The sequence below is a fragment of the Lotus japonicus genome, chromosome 1, assembly GCF_012489685.1.
Source record: "Lotus japonicus ecotype B-129 chromosome 1, LjGifu_v1.2".
Taxonomy (NCBI): domain Eukaryota; kingdom Viridiplantae; phylum Streptophyta; class Magnoliopsida; order Fabales; family Fabaceae; genus Lotus; species Lotus japonicus.
In genome coordinates, this window is record NC_080041.1 from 68120488 (window position 1) to 68136913 (window position 16426).

The 16426-nt window shown below is 33.5% G+C and overlaps 1 protein-coding gene across 1 annotated transcript; it reads right to left on the reverse strand.

Annotated features, from left to right (window-relative positions):
• Positions 1–13698: 13698 nt before the first annotated feature.
• On the reverse strand, positions 13699–14343 carry LOC130743714 (uncharacterized). The gene has a single exon (XM_057595944.1). It carries the CDS (start codon positions 14341–14343, stop codon positions 13699–13701), a length of 645 nt encoding a protein of 214 aa, XP_057451927.1.
• Between the last annotated feature and the right edge of the window lie 2083 nt (positions 14344–16426).

Here is a 16426-nt window from a genome sequence, read left to right on the forward strand (position 1 = left end):
GACCTCAGTTGCCTATCAACTTCAAGCGGTTTATATGTCCTTATTGTTTCGCTTTGAATTTGGCATTCAAAACATCATCCTTGAAAGAAAATCTCCATTAACAGTGGGCTGGGTTAGAGACTGTAGAAATTAACATGCCTTGGAAACTCGTCAACACTTTAAAATTAATAAATTATTACTAGAAGGCTACTAAATTTGTTGATATTGTTTATGTTTATAGAGAAAAGAATCAAATTACTGACACACTTGCAAAACAAGGTTGTAATAGATTGGATATCTTGTGGTTTTTTAGTGGCAGGAAATAAGTGCCACTATCCCTGTATTCCCTCTATTCAGGGGTGGTTTTTCATTTATTTATTTTTTTGAAATGGGTTTTTCATTTTTCAATAAAGAGTAACTTCAAAAAAAAGAACATTTTTGACTTATCTACTTTTTCTATCAAATATTAATAGATATTTGTTAATAACCTTAAACATTTACCCAGGATGAAGTCACGTGCAGTAAATCAAAATATTATTTTGCACCCGTCTTCGTTCTAAGAGACCGATCCAACTTCAAACAAAATTAATTTTGTTTTGCTGCGTACATGTATTCCGCACGGAAAGCAATCATGCTAGTCAGAAACATTCACATTATAGTGAAACTTATTTTTTAAGAGGAGTTTTTTATATTTATAAGATGAATTTGAAATATTGTCAAACATGTGCCACTTGAACAAATAACACGTTAATAACTTTAAACATGATGTTTTCAACTATCTCCATTTAAATTTATTCTTTAAATTATAAACGTGCCAAAATAATACAACTTTATTAAAAATGGTACACTACAAACAATATTAATATCATTCGTATTCGTGTAACTCACAAGTAAATGTAATAATTTATATATTATGTATATATTAAAACATGACACATGACATTTTTAAGTGATCACATAAATATTAAATTATTTTAATTTTGACTACTCATTATAATATCTAACAGTCGATTTATTCTTATATTTTCATATAAAAAATTATATATATATATATATTAGTAAAATTGATTTTTTTTTTGGTACATCGGAAAATATAGTAAAATTGATTTGAAACTCACATTAGTGATTATTAATAAGTATTTAGATTACTAATTTTTTTTGAATATTGGTTCTAATCAAAACCATTCACAAAAATAATTAAAATATTAAATATGAAATTAAGTTGACTTGAACTAGCTTAAACTAATGATTGTATACCAATTAATTATTAATAACTACATATTATTAATTGTATTAAATATTAATTAATTCTAAAAAAAGATGGTCCTTTAAATATCAATCCCCGTTTTAAAATAATTGTCTAGGAAGAGAAGAAACATGTATATTAAGAAATGCAATTAATATTTTTAATTTTTATAACATATTATTTATTTTTCTAGTTTATCTTTTGATGTGTACCTTTTATCTCTTCATTTATTTTTCTCATAGGGGTATTAAATAGAAAAATATCAATTAATGATGCATTGAAATTCAAATTTGACAGTTATTATGAAACAAATTTTCTCTATAAGTGGACAATTATTTTAAAACAAATGGAGTATTATATTACTAGTTTAAAACTTTTTAAATAAATATTTATAGTTTTAAAATGTTATAATTAAACTCTCACATAGTAACACCTTTATATCTTTTTTATGAATAGTTATTTAGGATTATTTGGGTGGCAATTATATGATATATGATCAATTAGCAATTTGAACACTTAATTCTTTTTTTTCTAAGATTTTTTTTTGAAAATGAAAAGTATATTATTAATATAAGAAGCTTGAGCCAATAGCAACTCAAGGCAAGAACCAGGTACAATGTGATATGAACTTGAACAAGGAGACCAAAGAACATCCTGATCTGAACAAATTAAACCCACCACCATCCACATAATGACATTCAACGAAATCCCAAGAAAGAGTCTCCTTAAAACCTTGGTAGGCAAAAACCATTGGAAAAACGCCAAGTAAGGAAAAAGCCAAGCTAAGAATTTGAACATTTGAAATTTCTAATTTATAAAAATTAACATCAAACAATTATCTTATTTTTATGTTCTTTCTCCTCGTTCAATGTCTTTATTCTCCTTTGGTGAATGTAAATATTGCTACCGAATGCGAATTAGCTGCGAAATAGCAAATTCTTAGGTAATTGACAACTAATTTTGAGACAATAATTTTACTATCATTATTTTAAGTTGCAAATCTTATTTTACACTAGACAAAACCATCTTTTATTAATGCATTTTCTTGGCCTTTTAAAAAAATCTAGTTTCCTTTGATTGATTATATGTACATACAAGTTTTTTTGGGTACATATATACATACAAGTTTGTTAACACATATGACCAATCTACTTGCACAAACACACGTATATATATTTTCAAGTCACTTAGAGTTAGAGGTTTTGTTCTCAGATAATCTCTATTAAAATAAAAATCATTTTTCTTCCAATTTATACATATATTTATTCAAAATTTATTTAGCAGTTGAGAGGATAAATCTAGAATGACCATTAAAATCAAATACTTATTAGGTACTAGCAAAATTAAACCAGATCCAGGTTTTAGGGCACTATCACATTGCATGAGGACAGTGTAACGCCTTCATTTACTACACTGTTGAATTTATGTGCGATCGATACAGATGAATCTGGAAAAGAAGAAAATACAAAATAAAACTAATTTTTACTGTCCTGAAATCCAGGTTATGACGTATTCGATCGTTTCCTTTCCAATGGGCGATTTGGTGGATTGATGTTAATTCTCTGCACCCAATTCAGACCCAGAAAGATTATTTTGGGTGCTGATCATGGATTAAAATTAAAACTGTTGTTGGATTGAGGAAAATTCACATTGTTCTTTAACAAAACTTAACCAAAATAACACAAACAGATGAGATTGAACAACACAAGACACAACATTTTCAATAAAAACCAAACGATGACACAGCAACAACAGACCCAGCACTGAAAATCAAAAAGCTAAACAAACAACATAAAAGACAGAAGACGACGACGACAACAACAACAACAACGATGATGACGACAACAACAACAAAAACAACACCACCCGAACCACCACAACAGCACCCCCACCCTTAGTACAATCCTAACTCAAAACCCTCCATTGATCACAGCTTTAAATCCAAGTCGATGTTGTTGGGCTGGGCAAAATTGGGCCTTGGGGCCGAGCCTGAGGGGTTCAAGTTCACACGCGAGAGCAAGTCCTGGGTACGACCAGAACGGTCGTTAACATAGTCAGGCAAAGGATGGATCACCTCTGCTATCTTCACGCATGGAATTAGGTGATGCACACCTCCACCACGCAAAATCCGTGGTGTAGGTGCATCGCTTCCCCTTGGTGGTGCTGGTGATGAGGATGATGACACATGCACGCATGTGCCACATGCACTCACAATGGCCCCTATGGTTCTATTGACTTGCGTGTCCATGTGGTCTTTGATTAGGGCTTCCAGGCTTGGGTATATCTTGCGACACCCGGCGCATACAACCACAATGGTGGGGGTGGGGGTTGGAGTGGCGACTTCGACCACATTGAAGGGAGGGGCGTAAATGACATTGTTGTTCTCCATTTTCATGAAAAAGGTGGTGGAAGGGAAATGGTTTTGCGGAGAGAGATGGAAATTAGGGCTACAGAAGGAAGGAGAGAGAGCTTTTGTGTGTGGCTACTGTCTGCGCAGTTGAGAAGTGAGGTACGTCGAGCATATTTATAAAGGGATTTGGGACTCAGCTCGGAACTGAAATCTAGGTTTTATTATTTTTATTTTGAAATGGAAAGTTAGCTTATAATGTGTGTTCAGATCCGTGGTTATTTAGTGTTTATCCAAAACAAGGGAGGGAATTTTTGAATCAAGGATGTTTGAATTTCCAAAATAAATTTTTATGATGTTGGGAGGGAATTTTAAGAGGGAAAAGAATTGGAAGGTAAAATTTTTATTTCTAAATAAATAGTACTTGTATTTAATTTGATAAATTTTGAAAATAAAAATTATTAAATGTTAAATTAGCATAAATATAATGGGGTTGGCTAGTGGTGGAGGTAAACATTCCTATCAAATTACTGTAAATTAACTATGAGAATAACAATTCACCTATGTGTGTAATTTAACCAAGATACAAACCTTATTTGGGTCGTATAAATCACCTATGTGTGTAATTTAACCAAGTCTAATAGATCAATGATGTTCAAGATATTTAAGTTTAGAATTCATAAAAAAATTATTTATAAATAATCCTATTAGTCTATTAGACTTGGGTAAAATTATACAAGGAGATATTTTTTTTTAAGTTACAATATTTAGACAACCTATGTTTACAAGTTACAAGCGGTGTACTAATACATCACTCAAACACTACTCAAAGTCAAATATACTTCATCCATCTTGAAATAATTGTCTAGAAATTAAATAGACGAAACACACATATTAAGAAATTAATTAATATCGTTGACTTTTTCCATATTTATCCATTAAATTGTATTGTTATCTTTTTTTCATTTATTCTTCTCATAAATATATTATATGGATAAACATCAATTATTTCTCCCTTAGAATTCTAAGTGAATAGTTATTATGAAATAATTTTTTTCTTTCAAAGTGTACATTTATTTTCAAATGGAGGTAATATACTAATATTTTTCTATAATCATAATTTTTTTTTCTTTTTGAAACAATTTTTTTTTCAAAAGTAGCAATTTTTTGATTAATCGATAGGAATTTATTATCATAAGTATTATATAATTCTTATATTTAAAAATAAAAATACGTTCTTCATTCTCTACTCTAAAAAATCTCCTCCCAAGCAATCACGAGTAGGGGTGGAAATAGGCCAGGCGGCTCGTTAGGGGCTTATGGCTTGGCTCGTTAGAGGCTCGGCTCAGCTCGGCTCGTTTATTAAAAAGGTCAGGCTTAGGCTTTTTTAAAAGCTTGTTTAACTAAAAAAGGCAGGCTCAAACTATTAAAAAAGTCTATTTGGCCTAACAGGCCGGCCTATTTATATATATTATTTTTATTAATAATATAAATAAATATAATATAATAATATATTATTTGATTTTTTAAAACTGATGTATAGTTTAGTATAAAAGAAAACCCCAAGTCCTTACCCTAACCTAGATTAGAAATGTTCTAGACATATTCAATGATACAGATTTAGTTTTTGAAATGCAATGATACATGTTTTTTTATTAGAAAAGAAAGTGCAATGATATATAAAAGGCTTATTAGCCCGTCAGCCTATTCTTTTGATAAAATTGTCTGTTAAATAGGCTTTTAAGCAGGCTTGTAGGCCAGGTCAGGCCTTAGAAAAGGCCAGGCCAAGCCACAAAATTTGACCTATTGATAGGCCACATGCCAGGCTTGAGCCATGAAAAGATAATGCAGGTCAGGCCTAGGCCACGCGAAACTTGGCTTGGCTCGGCCTATTTCCACCCCTAATCACGAGATGGAGAAATTAATACATATTTTATATATTAAATAAATAGGATATTTAATGTTATATATAATAAAACTATAAAAAAATAAATTACTGTACACATAATATTGTACTAATTTAATTATTATAATGGTTTCCTCTTTTTTTTTTTGGTTACAGGAGGAAAAGAATTATGGTTTCCTCTTGTAACAAAAAAGAAATTATTTATTATTACTAGTATTTTTTACCCGTGACGGAGAATATATATATTGTATTTATATATCAATTAATCATGAATGTGATTATGCGTGTTTGTTTAAATCTTAGATAATTAAGGAAAATCTTTTAAAATTCGGTTTCAAGATCTATTTTAGAATTAGGAAACACGTGTCAACAAAAGATAAATTATCTAATTCTTTTCTAATATATATTAATATATAGATGAGGAGATGACTGATGCAGTATCTTAGATAATTAGGAAAAATCTTTTAAATTTTAATGGATTATAATCTCAGCATTACATTTTTTTTATATTGTAGATCATGAGAAAGAATAAAATGAGAAATCACGGGATTCCAGCATGTAAATATGTAGTAAATTAGGCTTGAGACTTTTCCTAATTTAAAGAGATAGTAAAAACGGTTTCAAGATTTGTTTTGGAAATAAATTTAGTAAGAAGTAATCTACGTAAATCTAAGATAATTATGACAAACATTTTAAATTTCGGTTTCAAGATAAAATAACACAACATAAGAGAATCTATCAAATGAAATGACACGTGAATTTTTTTTTTATGAAAATTAACCTGAGAATGACACGTGGGATTTTTTGAGAATATTAATTAATTTAAGATAAAAATAAACAACCTAAATCCTAATTAATTTATACTCTAAAAATAACTCTAAAATAAAATAAAATATTTCCTAAAATTAACATTAAATAAATAATAAGATAAATTAAGATAAAATCAAGAAATAAACAACTTAAATCCTAATCAAATCTAAAATTTAAAAAGGTACTAAATAAATATAAATAAAAACGATCAAAATCTAGCAAATCACAATAAAAACTCATAAAATCCTGAATTAATTAAAAATCTAAAAATTCAATAAAAATACCATAATTAAGAAAAACTCTTCCCTCTTGCTCTAAAAAAATCTCCACCCAAATTAAAAAAAGACTTAATAGCACTTTTGGTCTCTCACTTATTATGATTTGCACTTTTGGTCTCCAATAAAAAAATTAGCACTTTTAGTCCTCCAGGTTGCTTCAAAAGTGTAAAATCGTGATAACTGAAGGACCAAAAGTGCTTAAGCCATTAAAAAACAAAAGAGCAGTCATCTATATTTAATATAATCTTTTTTTGCTTTAAAATAATAATAATAGAGTGAAGTCATATATTCTCATGATGGTTGGCTTAATTGATAGCCTCAAATAGCATAGGCCGTGGATATATCATTCTTCATAGTTAAATTTCATTCCTAAGTTAACCATTAGAAAAAAATGTGATAGCTACGCAAATTTAGGACATATTAAGCATAAAAAAAAAGATATATTGCTCTAGTAAGAGACGAATTATTTAAAGAATCCATCTCTAACTAAAAACTTCGTCTTTAATTTTTATAGTTATTTCATCTTTTCCAAATAGTGATATGTAAGTATTAATTACCATATCTTGTTGAAACTTGAGCAATGTCTGGTCTTAACCTTGCTCTTGAACTTTTCTTTGTATCTAATTAACCGGTATTACTACTTGTTTTGTGTTTTTGAACCTTTTCATTACCCAGAACAATAATGGATCATATCTCTCCCGGTACTATCGATTAAATTTCTTTGCATAATGGTAACAAAATTGGATCGAATTGTGATTTATAGCAATCTCGATCTGTATAGAAAAACTATTATTCCTATTCAAGTTCCAGCCCCACCTCTTTAATTAGCACGTTTCTGAGAAGGTGAGCATTTGATTCAACGTCCATCGTGTTGTGTTCTATCTTGTAGCTATGGTTACTGCTTCTAGTTGTATTCATTGTTTCATGTTCATGCAGATAATTGAACCTGAGAGAATCAAGTTTAGAATTAGAGAAAATTCCGAACTCAACCTCTGAACCTCTTTTCTAGATTAAAGTGAATATGAGGTTACCTCTAATTTGAGTCGTCTCTTTATACATGAGAAACTCTAGTCTATTGCGTAACCGCCCTACAACGTGACTACCAGTGCCAAGTATATAGGGAAGTGACGTTGACCAATTCAAGATCACATAAATATCAAAACTATATATAATTGGTCTTTGGAAACCACGTGATGAGGTTGCCCATGATGAAGATGAGATCTGGTCGCTCGCGATGAAGGAGGTCTCTCATCCAAATATGTTTGGTGGCTAAGGAACAAAATCATATTTGAAAACTGTCAAAAGGATGCAGAGTGGGTTGTGGAAATTGCGAAGTTAAAATCTTGGAATTGGTTAAGAGCAAAAAGTAAGAAATTCCGTTGTTCAACCGTACCTATGATTGGCTTACACTTCCAACTCTAGAGTGCCTTGGTGGACTGTGAATACCTTGCTGAATGATGGTGGAATAGGGCTATGGTTGTTTGCAGCAAGATTGGCTACTGCACTGTGCGTTTTAAACTCTTGGTTTGTTTGGGAGATGCCACTGATACAGAGGATGCAAACGGCTGTGCTGCTGTTTAGTTTTCCCTGTTTTTGTTCTCGGTCTTCAACTTCACCTTTAATATATATAAATACATTATTTGCCTTCCAAAAAAAAATCCAAATACGTTTGGCCCTAATTCTGCACTCAAGAATTGAGTCTCCCTCATTCCTGTCCACAAGCCCCTACCGAGTCTTAAGCATTAAGGTGACATGGATGTTCCTTTTCATCTATCTCCTATATCAATGAAATGAAATATCGATCTTTGTTTAAAAAAGTATGATGATCATGTATGCCTTTTATAGCAGCATTAACCTATATTCCTCAAATATCACCCAACCGGTCAACAAGTCCCGACCCCTAGACATTAATTAATTATTCATTAGAGCGAAGTGTATCTTTTAGATCGAGATATTCTAGAAACTCCCGAATATGAATTCGACTCAAAATAATTTTTGTTTCTCCACAAATAATTATTGGAAATTTACATCAAGTCAATCCATTTACCCTTTTACTACGTGAAAATTGAACTACGCACATGATTACTAGTTTCTAGTAGTAATTAATTTAGGTGCCCACTAGGGTGGACCTTTATTATATTGGTCCACCGGTGCACCATTGGTTTAATACCATTAGATCTAAGATCCCTAGAATATTCTTTAAATGAATGGTTAAGATTGAATCAACAATAGAAGGATAAAACTGTAAATCAACCCCCTCCTTCAACAGATCTGTAGATCTACCTCTTTCTTTGCACCATTTGCTTCACCTTTCACACAGTTCTCTCACGCCTGGCCTCTTCCCCCTTTCTTCTTTTCCACCTTTTTCTGTTATTCTTCCACTGGGTCGATGCGCCTTCGAAGCTTGCTGGGTTGGGTTTCCATAAAACACAACAGATCAAAGCGGATCTTGCTACCTCCGAAGCAGATCTAAGCTTGTTGGGTTGCCATCAATCGAAGAACCAACCTTAGTTGTTGGGAAGAGAGAGTGGAGGAGAGGGGGTTGGGTTTAGCGTTGATCTGACAGGGTTTGGCTTCCTCTTTTTCTCAATATCCCTCCTTCTCATTCCACAAATTTAACACTGCAAATATGATGTTGGTGTTACACTTTCAATGTTGTTCTTCACCCACCCCTTACCAAGAAAAAAGTGAAATTAAAAAACACGAAATGTAAAATTAAATTGTATAAAGTAGAAAAAAAATACCAGTAGAAGATAAGAACGAAAATGAATGGCATTCCTGAAATTTCGGTGGGAAAATGGGAAATCAGAGTTTTGATTTTTTTTTTAGAGCAAAGGGGGAAAAGGAGAAAGATATAAAAGTTTTGATTATTTTTCCAGATTTGGTTGATTCATATTGTGTCTTTGGTGTTTTTCCTCTTTTAAAATTCTAACCGTTTTTCATCTCTTTTCAATCTTTTTGTTTTGATGACTTCTTATTCAGTCATTATGATGATGGGGCAAGAAAGATGGGTATGGATGAATATGCAAGGCTTCTAAAGCTGAAGTCTGAATATTCAAAGCTAAACAAGCTAATACATGATTTATTGAATATTGATCCTGCAAGATCAGAGGTTTTTGTAGCTTTATCTGATTTATGGGAAAGGAAGGCTTTCTTGCAACTTCAAAAAAAAAAACGAGAGGAAAATCATAATTGAAAGGGCGAAGGAGGTTGAAGAAAGTGGAAGAGAGAAGGAGAGAGGAAGGTGCAAATTCAGATTGGTCTGGGAAGCAGGGAGAGAGTGTGAAGGAGAAGAATAGAAAGAGATAAAGTCTAAAATAACCCTTGTGCAAAGTCTGTAATGCCCTTGGTCCACCGGTGGACCAAAATGAAAACAGTCCACCCTAGTGGGCACCATTAATTTAAAGTAGCTGGGTTTTGTCATGCTTTTGCTGGCGAGGTACTGTACCCATGTTGAGAGAGGTTGTTTCTCAACTTTTCTTATATATTTTATATATATTTTGCTTTAAAAAAATTAATTTAAACATAAATTATTTTTATCTTCTATACTTTTCTCTTGTTTGTTGTTTAATCATAAGAAATCAGGTGAATCATACCGAATAATATGTCGGGGTGGGATGGGTAACTCACTTGGTGAGCTAAGGAAAATGAAAGGTGAAGAGCTAGAGTTCAAACCCTGATGAAGAAATAAATTTACTAATAATTAACAACTAATATTTTCCTATAAAGAAATACCGAATAATATGTTGCTAGCCTAAGATCCATGCACTTAAAGCCTCAATTAAATTGATTTATCTTACATCGAGCCAAAGTCTTTCCATGGGTAACCCGAGGGCCCTTGGGTCCCAAGCCAAAGCCTGGATGAATTTTTAAGCAAAAGCCATGTATATCTAACGAGTAATGATATATACACACCTCATTTTCTCTTCCATCTCATTTCCACACACATTTTTCTTCCTTTCTCTCTCTGCATTTTCTGTCACGTCACAAATCATATCACTCATTTCTCTCTTTTCTCTTCTTCTTTAAGTAAGGTGGAGGTGGAAATGGTTTGTAAACATAACATTATTCATATCTAACCACAATTGTACAATTAACTATTCCATATAATAAAAGCCTTGAAAAAATTATCAAGCACAAGCCAAATCATGCAAAACCCTTTGGATATTTAGCTTGAAAGTCGGTCAGGGTATGATGGAAATAAATGTGATGTTTGACGGAGCCAGGCAAAACACGCCCACCAAATAGGAACGACATGGCACTATAATCAAATTTGAAAACTAATGATCATTTTTGTAGTTGGAAAATGCGAAAAACATGTAATTTTTTTTATAAGCAATATATATTATATTGAAGTGAAGCATAAAGGGTATTTCAACCCAATACAAACAAGAAAAGAGGAGGAAAGAAAAAAAGTAGTAAAGTTACATGGTAACATTATAGAACCTACTACTAGTAGAAGTCCACCACCCACCCCTCCATGGAGACAGATTAAAGAACCATGCCTCATTAAAACCTTATCAGGAAAAATCTCCTTAGAAAAACCTGGAGAAAGAAAAAAAGTACATGAATTCAGAAATCAAGAGGAAGTCTCCACAGAGGACTAAACAAAATTCAAGAGAACTAGCTAAAAATCCACAGCCCAGACAAAATCCTTCAAAGCAGAGCAGCAAATTGAAGACCAGCCACTTTGTTCCTATAAACTGCCTGCAAGTTCCTTCAGAATGGCACTCCAACAATTATTATTAGTGCAACACTCCAATGAATATCTTGTGCAAACCCCAAAGTTGCCAGTTTGTACAGTTCCAATAATGTAATTTCCTTGAAAAGGAAAATACATATCAACTAGTCAAATAATGGCCTTCCTTCAAGTTGCAAATATGTAGTTTCGGGATCAAAATCTCCTGAACAAGTACTCCAGCAGTATCCTTGAACTACAAATGCTCCACGAATTATGGTGATCTTCAAGCTAATGGATCAGCCATCCCAACAGCTATAAGATCACAGTAAAAGCCATCCTCACATATTGAGCAAAAAGCAGAAGTTCCAACAAAAGTCCAATCTTCACTAACAATAAAGCTTCCACTAGTACAATCTCAGTGAACCAGAAATAATGATCCATTCAATACCTGCAAAATCAAACAAAGAAAAGACACAAATAACACCAGCCAAATTTTAGAAAGAAATTTGGAATCCAATTCCACACATATAATGGAGTGCGGAAAACAAAAAGATTGGGGAATGCTTTCAAGTTGAAGCCATCTCCATTATATCATTATTTTCCCAAAGATCTAGGTCTAAATATGCAAAGGGACACACCTCGCCCTAATACACAATGACCTGGGTCTTAGGGGCTCGTGGACCGGTTGAGCGATGTCCAAGATGTGGCTAAAAAGATATATTTTGCCTTAATGCTTAAGGCTCGATGTCTTTGGGGGCTTGTGAACTAAATGAGACTTAAGTCTGCAATGCAAAATTTGAGACAAGCATATTTGGACGAGAGACCTCCCTCATTTTGAGAGACCTAATCTTATCTTCACGAGCAACCCCATCTTTATTGGTGATCTTACCTTTTACGGGCGACCTCTTCTTCATGGGCGACCGTATCATATGAGCTGCTAAAAAGCGGTTGTGGTTTAGATGTTTTTGTTATATTCAATAGGTCAAAAGTACCCAATAGGCACCAATGGTAGCCACATGGGTATAAGGCAGTTATACAATAGATTAGGGTTTCTCATGTATAAAGAGGAGACCTCACGTTCACTTGAATACAGAAAAGAGATTGATTTCAAATTTTTCTCTGATTCTAAATAGTCACTCCCTGCTTTACTGCGTGAAAATTTCCTTTTCACTTATATATTTTATTAGCATATTAAAAAACACAAAACCATTAAAGGTTATATTTAATATAATTAGGAATCGGGAGGAAAAAGAGGAAGGATAATATATTCTCTTTTTTTAGAAAGCTCAAATTTCATTAGATGGTAAAAGGTTGATAGTACATGAATCACATAACAACGTGATTAAAACTCCTCAATGCTACAAATCAAATCCAATAACCGCGCATATGCCCATGAAAAAGTATCTAGGAATTGATTAAAACAAGTAATACATCGCAACAAAATTGCAATCCAAAACCTAAACCGGCAAAATTGCAACCCAAAGATAATATATTCTTGGGTTAATGGTCAAATTGGTCCCTGTGTTTGTAGTGACTTTTGATTTTAGTCTCTCCCCAAAAAAAACTAGCCGATATCTCCCTATAGTTGCAAGAATTTTGGTTCTAGTCCTTATCGGAGGGCGGAGCTCCGGCGAGAGTGTTGAGTGGCGGGTCATAGATGACATGGCATTATCCACATCATTTTTATTTATTTATATTTCCACATAAATAATTAATAACTAAATTAAATAAAATTATTAATTAATTCAAAATGATTTGGATAATTTAAAAGATACTTGACGCACTTTAACTCGTATACACCAAAGAAATTTACGAATTTTTCAAACAGAAAGAGAAAGAGGGATTCAAAATCCCGTAAATAGAAAATAAAATCCTCTTTTCCAGTAAAAAAAAAAATTAATCTAGCTTACATGTTGAAAAATGTGTTTAAAAAAGCACGTTAATGGAGACAAGCTCATTTTTAGATTTGCTTTATAACATTTGGTGGACTTTTGCTCACATTGTTATTGTTATGTGATGTTACTATCGATCATTATCTGTGAATTATCATTTCTGTCTTTTTTTTAAAAAAAACGTTAATGGCACTCTTATATAAGAAAGGGGAAAACACACACATATATAGAGGCAATTAAGTAAATATATAAAACTTCAAATACTAGCATACATATTAACTGAAGCCCCAGATAGTACACAACAAGTCAAATAGACACTTAATGGCACTTAATGACAGCCTTATTGAAGACACATATACTTTCAGAAACTAAGAGATCATTAATTATAGGCTAGTTCTCTCATGCCTTTGGACCCTTATGCTGCCATCACCAAAATACTAATTTAAAAACTTTTATCGACTAATATGACATGATAATATAATACTGACCAATTTTGATTGGTCAATTATAAGAGATGACTGCAATAAGGAGGGCATGAGAGAAAGTTACTCCATAATTATCAAAGCTTAAGATTGAGATCCATGTCCTTCTTGGAGGAGGTCTTGGAAGCGAGCAGCCTGGCCATCATCCACTGATCAGTAGCACCTGCAAATTCACCACCAGCACCGTTCACAAAGGCGCGGTTCCAGCCAACACCACCACCAGCACCACCACCTGCACTTGCACCAGCACCACCAGCTCTGAGAGGCATGGCATGATCACGAACATCTACCCTCGCGGTAGACCTGAACCCGCAGATTTCCACCACCTTCTTTGGGGGAACGACGCTGAGGCGCAGCTCCAAGTCAATTGGCTCAATTCCACCATCAATGGCACCTGGCAGTGCTGCAGTGATCACTGTCGAAGGCGCGATTTCGACGCGCTTGCCCTCTTGAATCTCCCTCCGTTTTTCATCTTCACGCTCTCGCATATTCATCATGATCAGCTGGCGCATCTCCGATTCGACTCTCTCGGTTCGGTGAGCATTCTGGTGCCCTCCCACAGCCTGAACGGAGCTGAACCTCTTGCTGCAGTATAAACAGCCATAGCCATGGCTTCCAGGTTGGCTAAGGCTCAGCCACATTCCCATTTGCCTCTTCCTGGTTGTGATGGAATTTTCACCAGAAGAAACAGGAGAAGAAGAAGCTTTTGCCACAGGTTGCATTTTTGAGAGAGGAAATTAACAAACAAGGGTGAGAGAAGTGAGATCAGTGATGTGATCAGAGTAGATGGATCAGGGGTTGCTTAAAAGGAGAGTGGAGTGAGCTCAGAAAGTAGAAATAACGTCAGGCATTTAATAAAGCATTAAGTTAGGGGTGTAAAAATGCCAAAAGAGGGAGATAGAGACACCCAGGAAAGAAGATGAGTGTTGAAGTGCAGTTAAAAGGGTTAGGGTTAGGTTCTGTGAGGACAAACTGAGCATGCAGAGTGGTGTGGAGAACTGAGGACGCGTGGTTACTGAGCTGTTAGACTGTGAGTGAGTCCTGGTTTCAGGGATCAACCTCTACTTTCAGTTTCAACAGTCCATGATTCATCAGAGTGCCTACAGATTTGCCATGGAGTTTTGTTTTTGTGATGTGCTTAATGTGTTTGGTGCTTTTTCTGTATCACTTAAAGGTTAAAGATTCTCTCCAAGCTAATCTTATTCAGTTTGTGCCCCAAAACCCTCTCTTCATCCTATATAGAGATTAGAATTTGAGACTTCAGTTAAATTGTATTATAGTACATAACTTGCTAACTTATCCACTTGATTGGTGTAAGTACATTATTACCTCATGTTTCAAATTCAAAATAAGTAAATAAATAACTAATTAAAACTGACCTAATGTATTCCTAAATTATGGAAGTCTCAGAGCTCGATCTTTCTCAAGCTATAAGTTTAAATTTTAATTACACTTTACACCTAAGAGAAAAAGAAAGAAATATGATAGGTAATATAGTGATAGAAAAAAAAGATACAAATTAAAGTTAAAAGTGAATAAAAATGAAATAAAAGAGAAAGAAATGTGCGAGTGAATCAAAACATTTTATCTAACTATATACCAGAGTACAATAATAATTAATCAACGCCTCAATTCCACCCACACTTCAAGAAAGATGGGAAGAAACATAAAAAAAAAATGGGAAGAAAGAAGAGATAATGAAGTAGATGATAACTAATATGATATGAAATATCATGAAAGATATAAAGAAAAAGTACCGTGCCAACATTTTGTTAGCCTTTGTATATAGGTTATAGAGTTAGGCACTCATTGTGCTATTTTATATACATTTTCTTTGGCCTTTCAAAAAAAATGATATAAGAAAAAATTAATTGGAAATAAATTAAAGAGAGAGTGAGTGTAAATGAATTAAAACCTACTCAAGTATATGAGCTTGATTTTTTTTTATAAGCGTATATGGGCTACATGACTCTACCAAAGATTATTAAAGATATGAATGCGCTCACGATAAGTCGTAGTACGTAATTAATTAAAGACAATGTGTTCTTGAGTTTGGATTGTTGGGGTTTTCGATCTGAGTTTCTGAGGTTTCAAGCATTTGCCTCTTGTTCGGCATGACTCAAGTTGTTTTTGATTTCGCTAACGCTTCTCGTGCTCTTTGAATCTGCTATATGGATTTCAGGTTATTTTCTCGAGTGTTTTGGTTGTTCTTTTCCTGTCGTGCGTCCCTTCATTTCCTAGATAGGGCTTTGTTTTTGTTGGATTTATGTGGGTTAGATGGGTTCGGTTTTTGTTGTTCTCGTCGTCGTGGTCCCCCTTGGATGCTCCTCCCGGTGATTGTGTTTGGTGCTTTTTTTTGTGCCTTTGGTTATTGGGGTGTTTGTTGGGATTGTAATTTGTAGGTCTTGCCGGTGGGTTTGTGAGTTTGAAGGTTTTTATTTGATTTTGGATTGCTGGTTTTGGGTTTATTGGCTAGCTAGATGGTCTTATATCCTGAATATTTTGGTTTTGGGTACGCTCCTGGTGTTCGAACTAGTCATTAATTTTTTATTTTTGGTAAGCCAAAGATTGTATTAAAAGGGAGTACAAGGGGTACTCCAACCCTTAATACAAGAGAGAAAGAGAAAAAAAAAAGAAAATAACAAAGCAATAAAGCAATACAATACAAAGAGAGATTAATTCTAAAAGGCCCCAAAAACCCATCAGCCCTTCAACAGTAGATTTGGTACGAGTTGCGAACACTTTCATTTTGTGCGTCACATCTTCTCTAGAGAAACAAAAGTCGAATGGTTTGTACTAGATTTG